Source organism: Neopelma chrysocephalum, unplaced genomic scaffold, assembly GCF_003984885.1.
Source record: "Neopelma chrysocephalum unplaced genomic scaffold, ASM398488v2 Primary Assembly neopelma1_22, whole genome shotgun sequence".
Lineage (NCBI taxonomy): Eukaryota > Metazoa > Chordata > Aves > Passeriformes > Pipridae > Neopelma > Neopelma chrysocephalum.
In genome coordinates this window covers 27,689,763-27,713,866 of record NW_020897689.1, presented here as the reverse complement: position 1 = coordinate 27,713,866, position 24,104 = coordinate 27,689,763, and the positions used below count along the sequence as shown (strand labels likewise).

The 24,104-nt window shown below is 38.5% G+C and overlaps 2 protein-coding genes across 4 annotated transcripts in view; one reads left to right on the top strand and one right to left on the bottom strand.

Annotated features, from left to right (window-relative positions):
• Positions 1-11,598, top strand: part of LAMA1 (laminin subunit alpha 1) — a 99,987-nt gene extending 88,389 nt beyond the window's left edge. For both annotated transcript variants that reach the window (XM_027676316.1, XM_027676324.1), the window contains 12 exons: positions 64-178; positions 366-536; positions 967-1,118; positions 1,601-1,786; positions 2,260-2,422; positions 3,509-3,621; positions 4,849-5,038; positions 6,997-7,155; positions 8,323-8,476; positions 9,072-9,205; positions 10,267-10,489; positions 10,964-11,598. In XM_027676316.1, the coding sequence (XP_027532117.1) occupies positions 64-178; positions 366-536; positions 967-1,118; positions 1,601-1,786; positions 2,260-2,422; positions 3,509-3,621; positions 4,849-5,038; positions 6,997-7,155; positions 8,323-8,476; positions 9,072-9,205; positions 10,267-10,489; positions 10,964-11,124 (1,921 nt within the window). In that variant the 3' untranslated portion in view covers positions 11,125-11,598. The remainder of the gene's footprint in view (positions 1-63; positions 179-365; positions 537-966; positions 1,119-1,600; positions 1,787-2,259; positions 2,423-3,508; positions 3,622-4,848; positions 5,039-6,996; positions 7,156-8,322; positions 8,477-9,071; positions 9,206-10,266; positions 10,490-10,963) is intronic.
• A 1,498-nt stretch (positions 11,599-13,096) lies between these two features.
• The window catches only part of ARHGAP28 (Rho GTPase activating protein 28), a 77,997-nt gene continuing 66,989 nt past the window's right edge, over positions 13,097-24,104 (bottom strand). For both annotated transcript variants that reach the window (XM_027676295.1, XM_027676304.1), the window contains exons 11-15: positions 22,301-22,498; positions 21,460-21,603; positions 19,170-19,324; positions 18,456-18,520; positions 13,097-16,649 (exon numbers count right to left, since the gene is read on the bottom strand). In XM_027676295.1, coding sequence (XP_027532096.1) covers positions 16,558-16,649; positions 18,456-18,520; positions 19,170-19,324; positions 21,460-21,603; positions 22,301-22,498 — 654 coding nt within the window. In that variant the 3' untranslated portion in view covers positions 13,097-16,557. The remainder of the gene's footprint in view (positions 16,650-18,455; positions 18,521-19,169; positions 19,325-21,459; positions 21,604-22,300; positions 22,499-24,104) is intronic.

Sequence of the window (24,104 nt, the reverse complement as noted above, 5' to 3'; positions counted from 1 at the left end):
TCTTTTCTCCCAGGAGATTCCATATACTATTCCTTGGAAAGAAAGACTTGTTTTGTGTTTCAGGAAAGGTCTTAATAGTAGAATGTATGTGGGATGCATCAAGAATCTGGAAATATCTCGTTCCACCTTTGATTTGCTTAGAAATTCATATGGAGTAAGAAAAGGCTGTGTATTGGAGGTAGGAGACTAAAGTTTTGCAACATTTATTGTTATGGAACAGTGAATAGTGATGTTTACAGTGAATTGAAATGGATTTATTTCTAAAAATTCTAAAATGATTAAACTATACTTGAATTTTAATTTTTTTCTTACTGGGCACTATGTATGGAGAAATTCTGTAATTAATTATCTTCTTCGTAAAATAGCCCATTCATAGTGTGAACATCATGAACAATGGATATATTGAATTGGTACCTAAGTCCTTAAGCCCAGAATCAGAACTGATGGCAACTTTTGCTACCAAGAACAGCAGTGGCATCATCCTTGCTGGACTCAGCAGGGGTCTGGAAAAGCGACGACGAAGACAAGCACATTTGGCAAGTACTGAAAACAAAGTTTTTGGGGGGGATTATTTTTCCATTTTATTTTGTAAAATCAAGTTAGGTTGCTATTTATATCTGATGGAGAGTTGGAACTTCTAGAATCCAAAGACAGAGGAATACCTGCCCCTTCTTATTTCCTGCCTCTAAGAGAAGGAGTGTGTATGTGAAGAGATGGTATAAAAAAACTCCGGCATTTTAACTGGAGCCTGACCAGAGAAATTTCCAGCTTTTGCGTTTGCTCTTAAGAGACTTTGCACTCTGAGAGGTACCAATACAATGCCTACTAGTCTCTGAGTTTCATTAAGAAGTTTATTTAAAACAAGGTTGGAGGAAAATTTTTCCAATGAATGTTCTGTTTAAACACTGAATGAGTGTCAGAAAATTGAGCTGTAGTTAAAAATTAATCTTCTGATTATATCCACAGCCCTTCTTTTCCATCGTGCTGATTGATGGTCATCTTGCAGTGCATGTTAATGCTGGAGATAGAGCAAGTACTAGGAAAGTAGTTATTCAGTCTGCTAATGGAACATACAGTGATGGACAAGAACACTCTGTCATCCTAGTTCGGAGTAAGAGGTACATGCAACTGCAAAGAGTACTGCCTCTTTAATTATTGTATGCTGTTGTCAGTTCACTGCACTCTGAGGAATTGCCTTTGCTAGCTTATTAGGTGGAATAATCAGGGCTATGTTTTTCTGCTGTTAATGCAGATGTTCTGATTTACATGGTAATTGTATACAGCATACAACCACTGATAAAGGTGTAGCTGAAAGCTCTCAAAATCTCTAGACAGCTTGGGGCACTTGAGTAAAGTATACTAAATAGTATTAGAAAAAATACAGCTGTCAAATTAATTTAGAAAGATATTTGACAGAACTTGACATGTTAAAAATCATCTAAAGAAGGTCTTTTAGTTTTGAGACATAGAAAGGGTTATCAAAGTGATGGAATCTTTATTTATTAGAACAGGGCGTTTATGAGGCTGAAAGGAATGCTTTTCATTTGAAAATGGCTGTCTTAGACCTCGTTTAATGTTTTCCCTGCTTTATCTTTTTCAGGATCATAACTGTACAAGTGGATGAAAGTAAACCTGCGGAATTGAGGCTCGGTTCATCAGCAGAAATGAGTCCCATTAATATTTCCAACTTCTATGCTGGTGGCATTCCAGCAGGAGAAGGCATCTTAGGGCTAAAATTGGCTGGCTCCTTTCATGGCTGTATCAGCAATCTTATTTTTAACAAGGAGTAAGTCAGAGGGGTAACTGCTTTGTTTTGGAAAACTGTGTATAGTAATTATTAAAAGTAGTTTGTGATCTTTTGTATGACATCTCTGTTTGCCTGGTTTTTAACATAAGACAAGCATGATACTCATGATCTGGGTATTATAACAACCAGAAAATGAATATTACCAGCTACATTTCTAAATAGCATTAAAAATGTCTTTAATGTTTATAGAGATGCTGCACAAAACACTGCTTTCTCTACTATAATTTCATCTGCATTCACATGCAGACAGAATAGTTTTCCAAAAATATTGTCTATTCATATTGTCCTATGGACAGATTATTTGCCGCTACTCTCTTTGTCCCATATGCCAGTTCTATCCCTTTCTCCTGTTTCTAGTGAAAGACCTTGTAAAATACTCTCCTTGTGCTTGGAAAATGTAGGGATTGGGGATTGCACCTCTTAAAATGTCTTTTTTAAAAAAAAAAACACAGGCTTTTATATTTCACCACTTCCATGAAGTATGAACATGTGGATATGGATAGTTGCTTTCTGTCAGAGAAGCCTAAACCAGCCATACAACCCGCAGACATTGAGATTCAACCTGAACTTCAGGCTTTACCAGTTCCCCTGAGACCTCTTACAGATACAAAAAATGTATGTACTGGAGCAAAGCTCTATTGCCTCTTCTTTTGTCCATTCTTTGTGGAGAATTATCAAAGTATAGACTGTGTATATTTGCCTCTTCTATGGTATGGAATGGTTCAATTTATGTGGATTTGAAATTATTATTCCCTGTAGAAACACTGATGTTAACATTTGTAGCAGCCTGTTGGCTATTTGGAATGGAAATGTAGTTAGGTTTATCATTCTTCAGGCAGCGACACTAAAACAGGAAAGTGGAGTGATAATCTCCTAGCAGAAGGACTTGACAGTAACTATTATCTGTAGTGTATTCCTGCCAAAGTGGCTCTGTGCTGAGATTTGCATTAGCTGTGCAATTCTGCATTCACATTTTCCTGGTCACACACATGCAGTCTCTGCTCTGTGTCAAAGAGGAGGCACAAACCATTCGAGAGACACACAGTGTCTGAATGCAGCTTGTGTGGCACCTGTTTCCTCTCACACGGTCCCTGTTCCCAAGAGAGAAGGAAGCATTGCTTCTCTCCTTCTCCAGCTGCACATCTTTATAATGAATCGTTTCCAAAGCATCCTGAAATCATTTTTCTGTGGCAACAGAAAGCAAAATTTTATACATTTCATACAGCTGTGGCTATAAAAAGAAATAAGTTGTTCTTCTTAGAGCTAAAGCATGGCTTTGGCTCATACTCTGTTACTCAGCTCTCCATCCCCCAAATCATAACATTATATGTGTGCTCATTAAATGGGAAAATATTTCTACCAAGTACGTAAGATTTTCATGCGGAAATTGTATTCTGTTTTCCAGCATTTGTTATCAAAAGGGCTATCAGTTAAGACAAATAGTGAATGAATACTTCTCAGACTACAAACATTTCACAGTAGAAAAGACAGTGGTGTCTATGAGACATAGCTTAATCATTAGAACTAGGTTTTTTTGAGCCCGAAGATAGCTTGGAATGATTGTGAGTTTAGCTGATTGATGTTGCTGTAAACTTTGCTCAGTTTTGCTTCGTACAAAGTTATACGTGTGCACATTGTCATTCAATGCTTGCTGGTCAGCACTTGCTACTATTCTTCCTAATAAATTCCTTTTATTAACAGGTAGTTTGTGTAAAAGATGAGATGCCTGATTATGTTCAAGGTGCCCATCAGTTTGGACTTGCCAAAGGCAGCCACTTGACACTGCTCTTCAATCAGTCTGCTGTCAGGAAGAAGTGAGTATATCATGAATTACGCATGCACACAGAGTTATTTTGTATTGAGCTACAAGAAGTGCAATGACAGTTTCCATGAATGATCACTGCATTGTGAGCTTAAACATGGCCCTCACTTCAGGTTCCTGTGGACTTCTCATGGAAGAAAGTAACAACCATCATAATGTAACTAACATGTCTTTCCCAGGTTAGTGGTCATGAGTTTATTAACTCCTGGTCAGAGTTCTGCATTTTTTTTTCCTCTCAGACTTAAAAGCCTCACTGTACCCTCTGTAAGTAATTTGATTTCTGTTTGCCACTTACCTCTGTATACATGCCTACTCTTTTGACTGATGGAGATAACATCTCACCTTCTCCTCTGTATTTGGTGAAGGTGCACTTAGAATCATAGAATCATAGAATCAGCTGGGTTGGAAGGGACCTCCGAGGTCATCAAGTCCAATCCTTGATCCACTACCGCTGCGGTTACTAGACCATGGCACTAAGTGCCACATCCATTCTCTTTTTAAATATCTCCAGGGACGGAGAATCCACTTGAAGGAGACAAGACTACTGAGAAGAATCATTTTGTTGATACTTAGGGTGCAATAGCCTCTCTGCCTCTTCTACTTGTTTGAGAGGCTCCCAACAAGGTCCCCAAAATATAGCCTTCAAGTCACTTGTATATGCTTCTTTCAACTGAGGAAGTCTCCTCAGGCAACGAGAAAAGAGTGGTTTTTCCTTCCAGCCTTTCTGTTATAGCTATTGAACATATGGACATTGCAGTGGTTTGATGCCATGTACTCTGAACCTAGTGTCTCCATAATAAATGGCTCAATCAGCTCCTCTGCCTTTCAAGCTTCCCTCTGTTCTCAGTCTGCCCATTATATCCCAGCATGCCTGGCCAGTAGTAATGGATGCCATCACATTATCCTGGAATGGGTTCCTTTCTTGAGGCAATAGGCAAGTCTGCAGTCACAAACAGCTGAGCCCGTCCCTCTTAAAGTCCAGCTCACCCTGTGACAAGCACTTTTTATATTTCTGACAGGTACAGCACTGATTTCTATTATGAAATACATTATAGTTCATGATTTCTTAGAATCCGTGCAAATACTACTTTTCTGGCCTTTGAAAAATAAATTTCCTTTCATAATAATAAATTGGTTGAAGCTGTTCTCTGCCTCCAGAAAAGCTTTTTTTCACTGAAGAAGAAATATTTTTCAGTAACAATGAAATTTTATTGTCTAGGCTTTCCATCCAGTTGAATCTCAGAACCTTTGCCTCCAGTGGCCTGATTTACTACATGGCTCACCAGAACCAGGTTGATTATGCAGCCCTACAGCTTTATGGGGGACAGCTCCATTTCTCATTTGATCTAGGCAAAGGAAAAGCAGTAGCTCTTCACCCTGCTGTTATCAGTGATGGAAAATGGCATATGGTAGGTAGTCACCAATCTTTTGTGCTCCATTTTCTCTCTAGTTATTGATGTGGTTTTCCCCTGCCTTTCCTGTATGCTTTCTCTGTTGCAGAGGCAAACTAGTTTTTAACCCAATCATGAAACCATTCAGAAAACTTTTATTTGGTGATAGTTTTTTTATCATTTATATTTAAATTTTCATTAATTGTACATCAATTCCAGCTTCCAACTACTATCAAGTATCTCAGATTATTTAGAAATTAAATATGTGATAATGGTCATCTTCAACAGAGAAGAAGCTAACTGAGAGGTGTAAAAACTCGGACATTCTCCACAGAAAGTTTTCTGTGCACTATGTCACCAAAGACCTGCAATTGAATGTGTGACAAGGTGAAAGATTTGTGGGTGCACAGTTTCTCTTTTCTCCAGCTTATTGCTTAATACCTGAGCATGTCACAGTGGCTAGTGATAACAGGGAAGCACTGTCTTTCCTTTCCTTGGTTGAGGCAACATGAGAAAGGGAGACAGTTGAAAAGAATGGAGGCTGGAAGGGGAGGACTTGGCTTAAGGAGAGTTTGAGGAGAAACTATGGCTACAGCTTTCAGGTGCCACATAGCATTCAGGGTCTTCTGAACAAAGACTGTGTGTCAGTCTCTATTGGCCCAGTTCCTCTGAGCAGCCCACCTGCTGCTGACTCAGGCTTTTTTTGTGAAAAATGACTGTGATGTCTGCATGAATTTTAAAAGTAACTCTGACCACATTACTTCTCCTAAAGGCAGGTGAGGATGACAATATTCATCCTGCTAAGCTTCCCCTCCCCTACTCATACGTGAAGCCTTAACTCCAGTAAGTGGCTTCTGTGAGACAAAGTGATTGATGACACAAAGCTGCCAACTCTCCTAGGTGCCTTGGGAATCAGCAGAGTTATTTTTGCTTTTCATACATAGTGAGCAGAAGAAAAACCAGCAAAAACTAATATAAAGAAAGCAAATGTGAACTTCTGTCAGAGAGAGATATCACAGTTAATCTCTGCTGCCTACCCTGAAAGGAAGAATGCTCTGCATGTTTAAAATTAAATATACTCACATAAAGATCATACTGCACTATCCACATTATAAGACATGAACAGATTCCATGCAAGAACTGACCTACCTTTACTACCCAGGACATAAAAGCATGAACTTCACCTTTTTCAGAGATTAAGGCTGAGTCACACCACTTCACAGCTGGGGGTTATTGCAGCTGATCTGCAACCAATTTGAACTGATACGCATTGCTACTGAAAGAAGCACCACTTCTTTCTGTTCTCTGCCCTCTGCCCATACCACCCTGCTTTACAAGCTGTAGCCCCTTACCAACCCAAATGTTCATGAAACTTCATGTTGAACCTAGTCAGGATTCTGAGTGGGGCTAAAAGTAAACAGAGAAGAGCAAATGGCTAGCTGACTTCAAATCAAGTCCCTCAGCTGCATGTGAGCAATTGCTTTAGGGCAAGGAGGGTATATGGACATGAGTGAACAAGATGGACAGAACTGGAGAGCTTTTTAGTCATTGCAAATTTAGGACTGCCCATCCTAATATTACAGCATAGGAGTTCACACTTCAGAGAGCTGAGATGGGTCAGCTGGTAGCAGCACAGTAATTGTAGAAGACCAGCACAGTACTCTTCTCTTCAAACTCAGTGATGTGCCTGTATCCTAAGACAATAAACCAGTAATTTTAAATAATGATTGTTAAAAGCTTAGGCAGGACAATATGCAATCACTGTGAACACTTTGAGAGGCAAGGAAGCTGTCTAGCTGCTCAGTTGCATTCTGAAATGGCCTCAGCCTCAGGATGAATTTCAAGGGGTGCCTGAGAACAGTATGTCAAAGCAATCAAACAACTAAAAAATTGTCATTCTTACTTCTGTGGCAAATGATGACTAGATAACTGATTAAGCTTACTGATTCATGTTTTCATGCTTTCATTTTTTCCAGGTGAAGACAGAATACATTAAAAGAAAAGGTACCATCATTGTGGATGGAAAGGAATTGGTAGCTGTCAGTGCTCTTGGAGATGGTAGCACTTTGGATGTGGAAGGGAAGCTCTATGTGGGAGGACTCCCCTTAGACTACGTGCCAAAGAATCTTGGGAATGTAAGAAGGTTTGGGATGGTGGGGTGTCTCTGACATTTTGCAAGACTAGAATGAGCATACTGCATCAAACCCATCTAATTCAGTATCCTGTCTCTGATGGGCAAAAAAGTACCTAGGGAAAAAAGCAACAAAGAAAGTAATGACCTTTTACCAGGTAAATCTTTCCAGCTTTCTGTGGCTTAACTACTCTAGCTAGAGATTGTATCCTTGTATTTTAGTAATAGCTTCTATCTGTCTCTCTGTTAAAAATGGATAAAGAATATAAACTTCCGTCTTTTATAGTATACATATACATGACCTAGAATCTCAAACATTTTGGTACCGAAGTCCTATTGCACTCAAATATCTCTAAAAGGCTGGGTTTACTTGAGACTAAAACATGCTTTGTACACATGCTTTTAGAGAGTAGGTTTTTGTTGCTTTCTTCCTTGTGCAGCCCATTATATCAGTGAGGATTCTGGTGATGATGATAATGTTTCTCATAGAATCACAGAATATTCTGAGTTGTAAGGGACCCACAAGGATCATCAAAGTCCACCCTAAGAATCACACTATGTGTCTGAGAGCATTGTCCAAACACTTCTTGAACTCTGACAGGCTCAGTGCTGTGACCACTCCTGGGGAGCCTGTTCCAGTGCCTCACCACCCTCTGGAGTGGTTGGGCAATTCTCATTTCTTCTCAATTCTGGGCACACTGTCTTCATCCATGCTTTTTAATTGAATAATGGGGTTAACAAATTTTTTAATATTTTGAATCTGCAATTGCTGAAAATAGGAATGGTGAGAAATTCAGATGAATCTTGCTGAATAGAACTTGCAAAATGTCATACAAAATCTTGATTTACTCATTAATTTGCTGAAGCGTGTTTGGAATGTCTAACTGCTAGGAATATCCCTGCTCACAGTTAAGTGAATACAATCCTTTTTGTATGTTATAGAGAGTGTATACTGTGCTTCTAAGCTATTTATTTTGACTCTAAGACATTATGTATATTTGTAACCTTACATAATTGTATATAATAGTAGAAATTTAATTATGTAACTATTTTAGATCTTGCTGTGTTTTATTCAGATAATTTTTTATCTGCAATAATATCAGGTGAATCACTGAAAGAGCATTGCAGCCGTTTATAATAAACATTATCTCCTGAATTTCCATATGCCTAGGTGACTAACAGTATTCCTGCCTGCATTGGTACCATGACAATTAATAGCAAACAACTGGACAACGAGAGTCCTGTCTCCATCTTTGCTGTGAATAAATGCTATGTAACAGTGCAGGATGGTACTTTCTTCGATGGAAGTGGCTTTGCTGCTCTTGGTAAGTATCACTAAATGAAAATAGTACCTTACTGAATTAATGTTAATGAAAATGTACACTTTTTAGGTCTTGCTGGAACTGTGTGCAGTTAATTGACTCCTCATACAGCAAGTGCATGCCCTGCATGTGTATTTCTAACTGAGTCCTTTACATCCAAAAGTGGTCATTTCTGCAAAGGGCTGTCTTCCCCAAATGAAAGAACTAATGCTTTTAGCACTGGGAAAGAAATGAACTACCTCTTTCTTCAGCTAAGAATATCCATGTTCCTGATGTTAAGGTCTGTAAAAGGGTATGGAGACAAAAGACTTGTGAAGTAACATGAAGGATTACATTTGTGCTCTTTACTGTTTCTTACAAATGAGATATAATGCATTAAATCTGAATTAATAAAAAACTCCACTTATTTGGGAATTTATTTTTTCCAGTATAAAATATGAATTGTGACTTTGGAAAATTTACTTTCCAGAGGTTCTGCAAGGCCATATTCCAGCAGAATAACTAACAAGCTTTTTAGACCTTTTAATGCCAATCTATGTATTTTACTTTGTACTGTGGGTTACAAGTCTTCTGCTAGAAGCTTCTACCTTCTTTTCAGTCAGAGAAGGTTACAAAGTGCGGTCTGATGTGAACATCACACTGGAGTTCCGTACAACAGCGGTGCATGGTGTTCTTCTTGGGGTCAGCAGTGCTAAGGTTGATGCCATTGGACTGGAGATTGTACATGGCAAGGTAGGCTACCCTGTGCTGGCACACTCATGGGAGGCTAGAACTCTTGGATTGCACTAAATACATACCAGTGAAATGTGATGAAGGCGACTCCCCACAGAACTAGTATGGGACATTTTCAGTCTCAAGGTTTCTCATTGCCATCATATGATAAAATGTACAATGAGCAACAAAAAAGTCACTGGAACTTTTTAGATTTTTAATTAGTGTAATTTATATCAGTGTGCAGACACTCTGACCTCCTGTACTACGTACCTTGTGTCTTAGACCAAATATATATCTTTTTTGTAGCTTAATACGTTTTCTGCCATAAAGCTAGACTTGTCCTTGAGAAACATTATTGCATGTACTAAGCACACTGTTTTGTAATCTCTTCTTCAATATTCATGAGCAATTAACTCATTCTCTACTTCTACTGGCCATTATACTCCATAAACCTTTTAACAATCAATACACAGTTCTCCAGTCATGTCTCGCATAAAAAATGTATACTTGATTGCTCTTAAGTATTTTGTTTTCTCAGAAATAGCTCATTTTTTATTCAAAGCTTCCTAGCTAGAGACAGTGTTAAATACCACCGTTTCTGTGGGACATACTTTCTCAGTTAATATTTGCATATTAATCCTCACCACAGAGTTGGGGAAATGTCTACTGCTTTTGAAAAATAAATATATGAAAAAAATCAATACATGTATTGGCAATGACAAGCGCTCTCAGTTCATTCTTCTTTCTCTTCAGTTAGATACAGGAAATCTTCTTTCAGGTCTGAAGTCTCAGGTTCTGTGAAAAATGTCTTGATTTGTATTTGTAAGAAACAATGAAAGCCCTAGTGAAGTATACCAACCCAACCCAATAGACCATTGCATAGATAGATCTATGTCTTTTAGATTTTAAAGACACTTTAAAAAGGTTACACTCTGTCCATCAGAATAAACATTTACTTTGCATATTGCCAAACATTTGAAATGGAAATCTCTATACCGGCATGATTGTGCTTTTATCTAGGCAAATTAGTTTATGTATTCTTACTTTATATCTTTATTGGCATCTGGCTGTTTACACAGGTTTTATTCCATGTCAACAATGGAGCTGGCAGAATAACAGCTTCATATGAACCAAGAGGCACAAATAATTTGTGTGATGGGAAATGGCACAAGCTTCAAGCAAACAAAAGCAAACATCGCATTTCACTGATAATTGATGGGAATTTGGTTCAAACTGATAATCCCTACATCCAGTCAACATCTGCAGACACGAACAATCCCATTTATGTTGGAGGCTATCCTGGTAGGTACAATAATATTTCCCTTCCCTTCTGTCCCTCTTGCTCTCACTCTCACAAGAGTGACTCTTAACATGTGTTCCTTCCACCCCTACCCCACTTTGCCAGTGGAGTCTGAGATGGTATACAGTTCAGCTGTTGCTTCATATTCTGCCAGTTTTGATTTTAATTTAAAAAACACCTATATAGAATGGCTTTCTCCTCTCATTTCCCCTCTCATTTCCCATTGTCCCCTGGGACATAGTATTTCTGCAAACTCTGCACAAGTTACCCCAGTGCATGGCTTATGCTTGAAGGCAACAGAGACTGTTCATGTTGGTATGTCCTAGGTCGTCCAAACGTGAATAGAACTTGGTGCTCCTTGGGTGTTGGTTTTATCTCTCATTTCAGAGGGAGGAGAAGCTGTTTAATAACCTGGATCTTTGTATTGTGTCTGTTCACTGGAAATAGATTCTATGTATTTCATGGGTTTTTTTCAGCTGATGTGAAGCAAAACTGCCTCACGAGCAAGAGCTCATTCCGTGGCTGTTTGAGGAACCTTGTTTTGACCAAGAACCAACATGCAGAATTGTTTGACTTTAGCAGAGCTTTTGACCTCCGTGGAGTCTTTCCTCATTCCTGCCCTGGGGTTGAGCACTGAACTGTAGCAAAGCCCGTCTGGACTGAGAGAGGTTTTTTTTTGTTGATCTGTTGTTTTGCATTCTCATTTGTAATGAAAAGAAGTGGTGAGAGCCTGCATCTCTTTGATTTTTCTGGTTGTTTTCCAACTCAGGTCATTTATTTTTTTTTAATCAGCTCTATGTCTACATTTTAACTAAAAGGTTTTAAACAACAAATACCTCTACTACAATGTAATGGCATTAATTGCATATTTTTCTCTTGGGAATTTTTATTAATCAGTGTTTACAGTATTTTTTCTTTTGATTACTTGACAGTATTTCATTTTATTGTGTGTTGTTTGTTTTATAAAAAGGTAATTATTTTGGACCACCAAATAAAACTACAGTAAACTGTGCATTATTTCATGTAGTTCAGTTGTCCATACATTTCAGTCAGAAGAAAAAGAACCGACAGGCTAAGAAGCGACAAATGTACCCACAGCAGGGAGGCTGGAACTAGATGATTTTTAAGGTCCCTTCCAACCCAGGCCATTCTGTGATTCTGATGCAATGAAGTGTAAGTGCATATAGTCCAGCAGAGGGAGCAGGAGACTGACTAAAGGCGTAATTTTGAAGATCTCAGATTCAGAGTCTAATCAATAGAATTTTCTACTTTATACTTTATATGGTAGCTCCAGTTTCTTTTCCTTCTGCCTTAAAATCCAGTGCTTCTGATCCTCATTATAGATACATTATAGATATATTATAGATAAATCTAGGAGGATTTACGTAGCTCTTTATGCTTTCATGTAATCAGCTTCAGGACAAGTAGCAACTCCATAGCACAGAGACAAGTATGAAGTGTTGTGTTGATGAAGAAACAATATGGGTCTGACTTGGGAAATACCAGGCATTTTGGCAACTAGAACTAATGCATCTTTCTTTGGAAAATTGTATTTCCTACAGGACACAGGGAGGCACTTTCGGTGCTCTGCAATTCCTAATTCACAGGCTAGTCAGCAGTTCTGCCTTTGCCTTTTCTTACTGTGCTTGCCTTTCTAAAATGAGTCTTCCAGTAGTTCCTTTTGATCCAGGTTTGGGGGACATGCGCTCAATCTGACTCAAGTAAGGAGATTCATTCATCAACTGGACAGATCACTGAGCACTGACAAACATGTCTCATACTTTAATAAACATCTATAATAAATTTAGTTCTCTGCAAGTCACTTCCATCTCCTTTTTTTTTTCCTCTTTGAACTAGCAGTATTTTTGCTTGCTCCTTACAATTTTGTTTAACTTTTACTATGCACTTTTACAATTTTTCTGGAGTTAGTTTTGCTCTATGTATTTCATACTAGTTTAAAAAATACTGGCTGAAGGGAAACCCCAAAGTGGTTTGCCATTGATTTCAATGAGGCAGGATTCCAAGCAGTGTCCTTTTGTACCCTGCATCAAGGCAGTCCAAGAGAAGAGCTCCTGGAGCGAAGAACTCCTCCACTTAAGCAAGGGTGGCAGAACACAGTCCTTTGTATAGCTAGCTGTACAGGTGCTATAAAAACACAGTTGCTTTTAAGACAGATTCATCACTGCTCTTTGTCATTTCTGTCCTCTACTTCTATCTAAAAGTACACATTTAGATTTGAAGAGCTTTCTTTGTTGGTATGGTTTTATTTTTGACATGGGTACAATACAGTGGACACACTCTGCTGTACAAATACACTTACATGTTGGCGTACTTCAACAAAACACAGAACATAATGAGGCTTGTAAGGGAAACACACACAAACACTTTGCTTTGATTAGTGGCATTGTATTATTTTCCAGAGAAGACATACATTAATAGAAAGCCATTGAAAAATAAAAATGAAACACAGTGTGTTTGTATCTGTTGTCTATTTAAACCCAAGATCTGGTCTCATACGGTTCACATTACAAGCAGTAATTTAGGCAACACAGTTTGGATAAAATTTCATCCATATCCTGAAATATGTATTTTAGTATACATTTTTTTTTATTTCAAATCTTGCCCCACAGAAAAAGACATTTTGTCAATGATAAGACTAGTGGAGAGGTGAAACTGAGAATAGAGAGTTCTTGAGTAGTAAACCTCTAAGCCAAAATATTTTTCCTGGAAAATGCAGAGTGAGGTAGTTAATATTACATGTGGACACAGACACAGACACATTTGCACACACGCACACATTCAAATGACATTAGCTGCATAAACAGGTTAGAGTATTCCAGTCTGTTTCCAAAGCCTACTTGTTACAATACTCTCTCTATGTGTTGATATGCAAAATGCTTGTCTTTGTAGAACCATGGAGTACATAAATAAATGCTCAAAGCATCTTTGGAATTTGAATAAATTTCTCCCTGCTAGCTACCACTTTCTTATTAATAGCTTTCCACATATGTTGCTTTTTGTTAGGTGACAATCCGATTGTAACTTGGTTTTGACTTCAGCTGCTGTGAGGAGGAACAAAATTTCTCATGCCTCCACCAGCATCTTGAAATATAAGGCCTAAACTTGGGACCTCGTATTTCAAAATGTCATTGAGATTGTTCCATTTGTCTGCAGCATATGAAATCAAGTTAGTGTACCACAACAATACAAAACAACTTAATGTGGAACAGTATTAAGCACAGTACACATGGGTCATTAGGTCCACTTGTATCAAAAAAGAATTTTGACATTCTGTTTCAGAGACGGGAGGTATTTGGCCACGCTATAGTAGTCTGGGCACTGTACGTAGAATCTAGTTCTTATAAAGTTATAGGCAGTTTTAGCATAAAACAAATGCTCACAGGATGGATTTTATTACATCATATTTGACTTTATAAGTTGTGAAGTGGAATGCAGGGAGATCTATTTCAGAAATAACACTGACGAGGTCCAGAACATGCTGAGCAAATTACAGCATGAACACAGGGCTTCTCTGTAATTTCCCTTGCATGGCCATTGAGAACACAGAGTGAAGTTAGTGGGCAAGATGGAGGAGGTCAGGGTATTTGTCTGAAAGTACTGTAGAAAGTTAGCTCATTTGCTATGACATTTCAAATGCTCTTGTTAATGTTTAGGCTTTCTGTATAGTCATAGAACCTCTTTTAATTGGCTATAAATACGGTGATGCTCTTAGTATTCAAAGCACTTTCCACATAAAACACCTTTGCTAAGTTTGTCCTTCCCAGATGGATGTTTATAACTCCTCATTTGGTCAGGGAATTGTTTGATTGCATCTGAGAGTAGAATTTAACTCAACTAATTATCATGTTGCCTTTATATGGAAAGTACTCGTCCTGCTTTACAGCTGAAAGAAAAGGGCAGCATAAGTAGGAAGAGTTCTCCATTGCCACAGAGGGAACTAAAGGGTATCGAGGGCAAAACACATGACAAAACATTTATGCTTAGTCCTATAAACAAACCACAGATCTACTATCTCTTGTATACTTATAAGAAATAGTTGTCAAATTTTTGTATTTTATAATACAACTGTCCTGGTCTTTTCCTGGCTGCAGCTATGTCTCCATTAGTGTTAAGAAGAAAAAGAAAGGGAAAAAACCAAAAACAGAAACAAAAAAACAAACAAAGCGTCAGGAAAGTTTAAAATGTCACTGTTTTAAAGAAAATGAAAGGATTATGTTGCTAAATTTTTATCATTTTTTATCGAGAAAGTCAGAAAGAAGACAGGATCTGTCCTCTGTAGACATTATTGTTGCTGGTAAAGTTATTAAATCAATGTTGATTTCTTTCACTGATCACTAACAAAGAAAGTTAACTACTGAACAACGTGATTAACTTAGCACATTCTAGAAGCCCTGCTTCTGGTTCAGAACCTCATTGCACAGCTTCAGCAGAGCATCACAAGTTACAGACTTCCTCTGCAGGACAGCGTCCTTTATGTTCACCTGGAGGACTCGGTTCAGAACGCTTTTACACTGCTACATGATAAACAGCTTCTGCCTCATCCATGCATCCAGGTCAGGAACAAAACCCACTGCTTAGGCTGTGGGTGGATTCACTGTGCAATATCATCATCTTAACGACGGAGATATTGCAGTGCAGTTGAAGGTATTAATTCCCATTTTTTGCATACGACAAAGATGAAAAAAGGACTTGCTCTTTCCCAGAGATTTGTGATTTCCCAGCTCAACAAACATGCTTTAGTTCAGTTAAGTATAGCCCCAAAGGAGATGACTAGGTGAAGAACAGTGCTTGCCCTTGTGACTAGCTACAAACTAGACACAGTGTCTTACATTTCCAATGCAGTTGCAGCACGTTGTTCTCTTGTCAGCCTGTGTTTTCTTAGACTGTCATCTGTAAAAGGAGCTGCAATTTTCTGTGTATTTGTAAAACCCCCAGCATGACTGGGCCTAGTTTGGCTATTGTTTTAAAGACCTAATGTGTAAATTATTAAATCCCACTGCTTGTTGGAAGCTCTTTTTCTTCTCTCTGTTGTATTATACAAGACCTGAACAAAGATCTCTCTTGTCAATGCAGCTGAATAGTATAAAAATTGCATACATATTAAAGCTAAAATAAACATAATAAAAATAATTAGGTTACAAATAAGAAACTATAATATTTGACAAAAACAAGTGGTGACTGTAAGTGGCACCATTAACACATATCTTATAGTATGGCATTACACAGACTTAATTCTGAGAGTATCAAGTAAAAGGCAGAGCCAGGGTCATATGCCCCTTCTTACCTAGCATTTGTCTCCTGAAATTTGTGTGTGTGACAGGAAGGAAGGAGAGAATGGTTTGTGGCATTACAATTGCACACAGCTACACGATCCAGACAGACAATTTTGGAAGACTGTAGTGATATGTAATACAGTGGCACACATTAGGCAGTATAACTGTCTATACAGTAGTTCTTTCTCCTGCCTCCCGCCCCCAGTATCAGGTACTCATGAAGAGTGACTGAGAGACAATTATTGCAGTAATGCACACTGTACAGGTTTACTTTCAGCAGAAAGTTTTGGTTTTGTCAGGTGGCTGTGTCTTGGCACTGCTGCATGTTGAGCTCCTGTCTTCCACATCTGACAGGTACCTTCTCTTCTTGAACGTCTCTGTGGTGCTTCTGTGTTACACTGTGGTAGGTAGTGTTTCATTCATCCTCTGATGCCACTGGATTATTTTCAAAAATCTGTGTTCTAACACCGGGTCAGGAAACGAACAACTTGTATGTGACAGGTTGTTTTCTGCACACCGTACCTTGGTCTGTCCTCCTCAATTCCTGGGCCAACTGGCACAAGTGTAATCCATATGAAAGTATAACTGATGTGATATTTTTCTGATGGTCAGAATCTGGAATACCAAAAGTAGTATGTGCTGACCATCAGTTGGACAGTACAGTAGGAAGGAATGATGTCCTGTAGCTACCGTTTTGTCTCTGCAAGAGCTTCTTAAAATGACAGGCATCACTCTTGTCCATTTGGCTTTTGTCCAGTACACTGCAGCCTTCTGCTTCAGCTCGCTTTTGGTTTTATCACCCATTCTGCCTGAGGATTTGCACGGTAGACATCTAACATGTATGCATCTGGATCCAAGCAGTGCTGACCTGAAACAGAAATTAAAAGCCCTGAATTATAGGATGTTTTGAGCACATTAGGACACAGCTTCATTAAATGTCTTTGAATGTTTCTCTGACTTGCACATAGCAAGCGTAGTTTGGTGTGTCCAGCTAACATCTTGCCAGGACACACAGAGGGCCTGTGGTAAATTTGCCAGTGATTTTATTCTGTGGGAATCATGAATGCACTTTCACTTCCAGGCAAGATGACCTTCATTACATCAAGTTATGGACATTTAGTTAAATGGTGAACAAATATGGGGTTTTTTAAGAAGCATTAACAACACTCTTACTGTAAGTGCTACATTATGAGGCTTTTTATTTCTTTGAATTTACTAGGCTGGAATTATAACTCTGTGACTTTGTTGCTACACTATTTTTAAATGCTGAAAAAGTAGCTCTGTAAACAATGTGTTCCCATCCAGGTAGGATCTTGCAAAGAAATACAGGGACTATATCAAGGTTTTAGGCAGTTGCCATTTGGCTGGTTAAAATAAAAAAATAAATTAAAAAAATCCTCCTAAGGCTGTTTCAGGGTTTCATTAGGTGGTGATTGGGAAGTCCCTGCTGCCTTTGCCAGAATGAGGCATTTGGTGCCTCTTAATTGAGTAATAAGGCAATAAATTCTAGAGTTAAGTTGATTTGTTGAACTATATTACATTTATGTGCGGTGATGAAGTCATTTAACTGGTGAGGTTACATTGCTGTGAGACAAAGGATTATGGTAAAATTTTTGTACAGTTACTTAAAAGGTCACTGGGGTACTAATGATTTTATTCAAGTGAAAGCAATATAAATGAATTAATGCCTAATCAGTGGACTAAGGTACCCTGAAGTATGTAGACTATAAAATAATTTTAAATGAAGATGCAAATTAAACATCCTGATTTTTTGAAAGAGCATGGTGGGAATATTTGGGATTGTTTCAAAAGGCTTTTAGGATCTTCTTCTTTTTTAGCATCAGTTGGTCATCCTGTTAAGCCAGGCAAAAAAATTCACTAATCCAATTTAGCTTTGTGTGTCGTCAGTAATAAAGACTGCTTCTTGTTTGCTGCTGAAGTAAGTCTGTGATGTTTGGTAATAACTTTACAAAAACTCTTCTGGGATGAATCAAGAAGAAATAAGGAATAATCTAATCAGATAGCTGACCACAGACTTGAACAGAACATCCAGAATTTTGGTAGGAATAGAGAAAGAAAAGCGCCAGGATTGTGCAATATGAAATTTTGACCTTCAGGCCAGAAACTTGTGGGGCAAGCCACTGTGGTTATTACAAGAAATGTCACTGCATGAAACACAGAAGAAGACAAAAGCCCTACTGCAAAGAATTTGCAATCTAAATAAAGCACACGGATTAGTATAAGTATAAAGCACCCATAGGTACACGGAGGTGAATTCTCAATTCTGTGTTTTTTATTAGAGGGAGGTTAACACTTTGGTACACTGAGGAAGAAATAGGTCTTGGGAAAAGGTTTGACAACAAGGTGGAATGTGCTTGCAAGAGGAAGACTAAGGATCTCTTAACCATGGAAAAATGCTGAGTTATGAGAGAGGTAAGTAAAAGGGCAGATAAATTTGGCAAGACTGTAAGGGGTGCTCCTGTGGGGTGCCCCTCCAGTCACGCTGGAGTTGGAGTAAATCATGGCATTTGTTTTAACAGCTTTTGGGTCAGGCTCCTTTCCTCCAAATGCACTGGAGGGTAGGAATGACCCAGCTGTGTCAAAACAGTGCTGCCCTGAGGTGTTTTAGGAGGTTAAGGACATTCAGAATTAAATCTTCCAAAATGATACCTACCTATATTTCCTCCAATTTCATGTAAACTTTGGATCTGGCCTCTCATATTCTGTGATGGTCCACGGCTAGGATGGAAAAACAAACTTTCAGTGTGTATTTCTGTTTTAACCACTGCCTTATCACCCACCATCTATGGTAAGCAGAAGTGTGATATTTTTCCCCTGTGAACTGCCTTATCAAAAGCAGGAACTTCTACCAAATGGATGACTGCAGAATACTGAATCTGCTACAGAGGTAGATTAATGCATCACAGTTAACTAAACCTATATTATTTATTTTATATTTATTCAAAGACCAAAATTATGTGGTAACATGGGAAGACTACAGAAAAGACTTCCAGATACAATTTACCATTTCCCATAACTGTTAATAATTATTGCCTTACAGAAATAAAAGAATTAAAGATTTATGGACAGATGTAAGACAATGCTTTTGGGTTCTCTATGCAGCAAGTCTATAAAATATATGTTTAATGTACGTTTTTAGTAGAGGTGTAACAGAGGGCAGATTGATTCTGTATAGGAACCAATTATTAAATAAAATAAAACTAATAAAATCAGGGGTTAAAATTTCTTTGACCAACATAACCATAAATTAGCAATTTTAAATTAGAAAAAGAGTTCTTGTAACACAATAAATCTCTGAAAAGGGAACAATCCATTTATAGTTCTGATATTGTTGTTCAGGAAAAACAAAATGTTCTGCTTTACCCACCTGTTTTCACAGTGGAATCGAGCCAGGATGTCTTTGGCTTTTGTTTGACTGTTGAGTTGAATTGCCATAGAGACTTTTGAATGCAGTGGAGCATAAACTCTTATCACCCCCTCAGGTATGTCAGACTGCAGGTATGGGGGAAAAGTGACAGCTCCCTAAAATCAATATTCAATAGAGTAAGTCTAAGGCAGATATTACTCTAGCTCCATTCAGAAGCAGTTCTGCAACTCTTTTGAGGTTGCTTGCAAAAATCAGTGTCCTGCACTCACTTGATTATTTGAAAGACATATTTACAGTCATACAAATGCAAATTTGTAGACACAGTATAGCGAGATACAACACAAAGGCCCAAACTCCTTGGTAAGTATCACATAAATGCATACAGAGTAAAGCCTTTGAATTTTAAGTTATTTCTGTTAACATTGTTCGGTGAGCCAACAGCTTACATAAAAACACATAAAAATTATTAGAAATATCTGTTCTTCCTTTTAAAGATGAAATTCTCCTGAGGCATAAAAATCTAGTTCTCTGTTTCCGCTTCCTATAGCTTCAACTTGATTGAAGTGTGTGTACAGTAAAATATCAAAGTACCATATGGTTTCTGTTAATTTGAAATTTGACCTTGTATAGGGTTCAAACAATCATCTATGATGCTTATGCGCTCTTCCATGATTAATGGTGGATAAATCAATTAGCAAGGTTTGCATTCCAGTTCTAATCCAGTTAATACCGTGCTGAGCAGAACACAATAGTCTCTCCAGTCTCTGTCTCTGTGTAATTTAGAACATCTGAGACCTGGGGATTGTGTTAAGTGCTCTCAAAATTCAATTCAGTTATCCAAACAGAGTTTGCCTCCAATTTACCCTTCATATTTCAGCTACCTTCCACAGCTACCCTCGTTTCTATTAGATGTAAAGCCAATTACTACGATCAATGGACTTGTCTTCCTAAAGGTGCAATGACCGCAGTAATTGACTCTCCTCGGAGAGAGAGCCTTTCTGTGTTAGTTCCAGGCTGAATACAACTTTGCAACACAGTAGTCTACATCACCAATTTAAACAAACATCTCTGTCTCCATTTGCAGCACCAGTGTGTCTCCTACCCACAATATATATTGGTCAGTGCTGGTAAATAAACTCTCCAGAAAGCTGAATTAGCATGGATTCACAATTCATACATTACATATATTTTTCTACTTTTTTCCTGTACATTCCCTTCTGCATTTTCTCTGTTGTCTGCACTAGGCGGCTTATTCTCTTTTTCTTATAATCTCTTAATATCACTCCTTCCTTATTTGTCTTTTCTTTTTTCTTCAAGACTGTTCTTCAGCAACTATAGAGTCCTTGACCATTTCCTTAATTACTTCTCTTACAATTCACCAATTTTCATTCTTTTAAACATCCATGGAGGACCCTAAAGACTTTCTCTCCAGGTTATTAATGGTAGTTACTACATGGAAGTACTATATATAAGCTGCTACAGGGACTGTATATGTTGTGCATGTAGACACAACATTTTTTGTTGCCCAAATTATATGTTGAACCTAATATGTGAGTTTATTTTAGTTGTCTATCAAAGCAGCATACCTCAAGTAATTTCCTAATCTCTGTATCTAGGCAGCGGAGAAAAGTTGGTGGCTTTAAGATCTTCAAAGAAAGATTTTTCTATCAGATTTTCTGAAGTTGGAACTGCACCTGGAACCCTGGAAATCCTTAAAAGTACTGACCTCTCTCCTCTGACTGTACAGGGAATAACAATACAAACTACTTCATTGGGCGCTTAACATCTAGACCCAATTTAGGTGTCTATGGCAGGCAAACTGGATTTGCTTTCCACTTAGGAAGTTAATGCAAAGCTCTAAAACTAAACCTTGCAAGGAGACTATCAAGTGGCCTGAAGCAGGGTAGGCATAAATTCAATTAATCCTAATACAGACTATTCTACTATTCAGCTACAGATCCATGCATTTGTTGAATATCTACAGATCATTACTGTCAAGGACAGTCCCCATATAACCATTTTCTTATGAAACAGGTTAAAAACCAGCATGTGTTTGTAAACAGCTTACAGATTGGGCTGCTAGAAATCATTCTGCCTTCCTCATCTCTTCTCATCAATTCCCAAAGCTTTGTCTTATCAGGACGTTGGACTGAGAAGCACATCTTTCAAGATAGCTCCCTAATCAGCTAATTTTATATGGCAAAATTTCCTCCCTGCCCCCAGTAGTTTTCATGAGATAAAGGAGGGAGGCTCATTAAAGCTGCCTTTGAAGACTATCTTTTTATCACACCTCTGGTCTTTCAGGTCTCTCCCGTTCCATGGTCTTTCTCCTCAGAAGTTTTCTCACTCCTTTGTCAAACATCAGCTGTCTCTTGCTGTTGTTCATCGCTGCCTCATTCATTTTTCTCACTTGGGAAATCAGGAAAGATGGGACCTAAAGGGAGGAAACCAGATCTAAGAATATATCATCATTTTCCCCCCAGCATTGCTGTTGGGTTTTAGAAATGCACCAAATTTTAGGCAGCAGAAATTCTATTTATTCCTAGAAGATACATGCAAATTGTAGCTCTCTCTAGCAGCCTACAGTTATTCCTTCAGTGACACTGTAGATCTTCATGCCATATGAAACTCTTAGTGATGTTTGAAGTTGCAGGAACTTCATTAGGAGGTAGTCTTTGCAATCCTCATCATACCCTCCTTTTTGAGGGAACAAACTGAGACTGTCAAAATCTTCATGCTAACCTTCAGCAGCCCAGCAAGTAGTACACACTTTTGGTCTCATATTGGTATGGGCTAGACTTTAAACAGATATTTAATCTCACTCAAATTTAGACATATCACCTAGACATCTAGATTAAATCACTCTCTTATGCATTATTCTGTATAAACAATGGCGTGGGACATGGCAATTCGTGCTAAAATAGATGACTCAGGTAGGTGAATTAACTCTCAATCCGCAGATGTCCGTCACCCTATCTCATTTTGGATGTAGAGGACTTCAGCCAGTTTCCCAAGAACAGCCAACTTTTTCTTCTTGGAAGGTCAGTTTACCCTGATTTCTGCAGAGCTCCTGCATATAGCAAAATACTGGCCTGTACTGGAGCCCTAAAGAGGGAACCAACATTACTCACCGTCCACAGGATGTCCTGGTACCGAATTAACAGCCGCACGATGTGTGCTGTGGTGGCAGCTGCTTGCATTTCTTGTTGGTTTGCACGTTTCCCTTTGTAGATGAAGAGGTTTGGTGCAACAATCATAGAAACATTCCACAAATTCATCTTGTTTTTCCCTTCATTAGCAACCACCTTCTTCAGGAACTGAAGAAAGGCCTGGAAAAAACCAACACTTGTTATGTTGAGTCTCATGAAATAATTTGCTTCTGAAATGCAACACTTTCAATTGCACAACATGTCAGGCTCAAAAGCTGCTATAATTGCACTTAAAGGTGAAATTTAGGGTTTTTTTGCGTTTTGATTTGGATCACTCTGTGTCAATCACAGAGGAACAGTTAATGCTATCAAAATACACATTAATAAATTATCTATCACTTAGAGCATAATCCCAAATTTGCAAGTTAAGTACAGTGTCTACACTAAGGCACTGAATCCTATAGTGGAGGAAAGATGTACAGGTATTGCAAAGGAATAGTTACTTTCTTCATAGATTTCCAAGTGTCCATTTTGACGTATCTAACCAATGCTTTTTATATCACCATCACCAGGGTGATCAGTCTTTCTTCAAATGTGCACCAGTCCCAAATGTGATTCGAAAAATTTCTGTCAGCAACCCCCAAACTTTTATTTTGGGATGATGAAAACAAGAAGAGCTCTGTTGTTATTCACTGATGTTACTTCTGCACATGCACGGCAGAGTCAAACATTTCCCTTTTGGGTAGTTTATTCAGAATTTTCCTTGAGTGACTGAATAGGATGAATTGCAGCTGTGATTAGAGTTGGGGTCTACCAATGAGTCCTTTTGCAATACTGTTATGGTTTCAGCGGGGATAGAGTTAATTTTCTTCCTAGTATCTGGTACAGTGCTGTGGTTTTGTATTTAGGATAAGAATAATGTTGATAACACACTGATGTTTTAGTTGCTGCTAAGCAGTGTTTACACTTAGTCAAGTGTAATCTTTAGTTTCTCAGGCTGCCTGGCCAGTGAGGAGCCTGGGGATGCACAAGAACTTGGTAGGGGAAACAGCCAGGAGAGCTGATTCCCACTGGGATATTCCATACCATATGGCATCATGCTCAGTATATAAATGTGGGATTACTGGTCTGGGACTGCTGCTCAGGGGCTGACTGGGCATCAGTTACGAACAGTGGTGATCAGTGGTGAACAATTGCATTGTACATCACTTGTTTTGTATATTCTAATTATTTTATCATTATTATTTTCCCTTTCTTTTCTGTCCTATTAAACTGTTTTTATCTCAATCCATGAATTTTATTTTTTTCAAATTTTCTAATCCATCCCACTGGGCAGGGGGAGAAGTGAAAGAACAGCTGTGTGGTGTGCTGGTTGTGGCTGGGGCAGCGTTAATTTTCTTCACAGTGGCCAGTACTGGGGCTATGTTTTGGATTTGTGCAGAACACGGCATTGATAATATAGAGATGTTTTTGTTATTGCTGAGCAGTGCTTACAGAGAGCCAAAGCCTTTTCTGTTTTTTTGTACTGCCATGTTGGTGAGGAGGCTGCAGGTGCATGAGAAGTTGAGAGGAGACAAAGTCAGGAAAGGTAACTACAACTGACCAAAGGGATGTTCCATACCATATGACAGCATGTTTAGTATATAAAGCGGGGGGGGAAGAAGAAGGAGGGATGGGACTTTTGAAATGATGGCATTTGTCTTTCCAAGTAACCGTTGTGCGTGATGGGGCCGTGCTCTCATGGAGATGGCTGAACACTTGCCTGCCCATCGGAAGCAGTGAATTC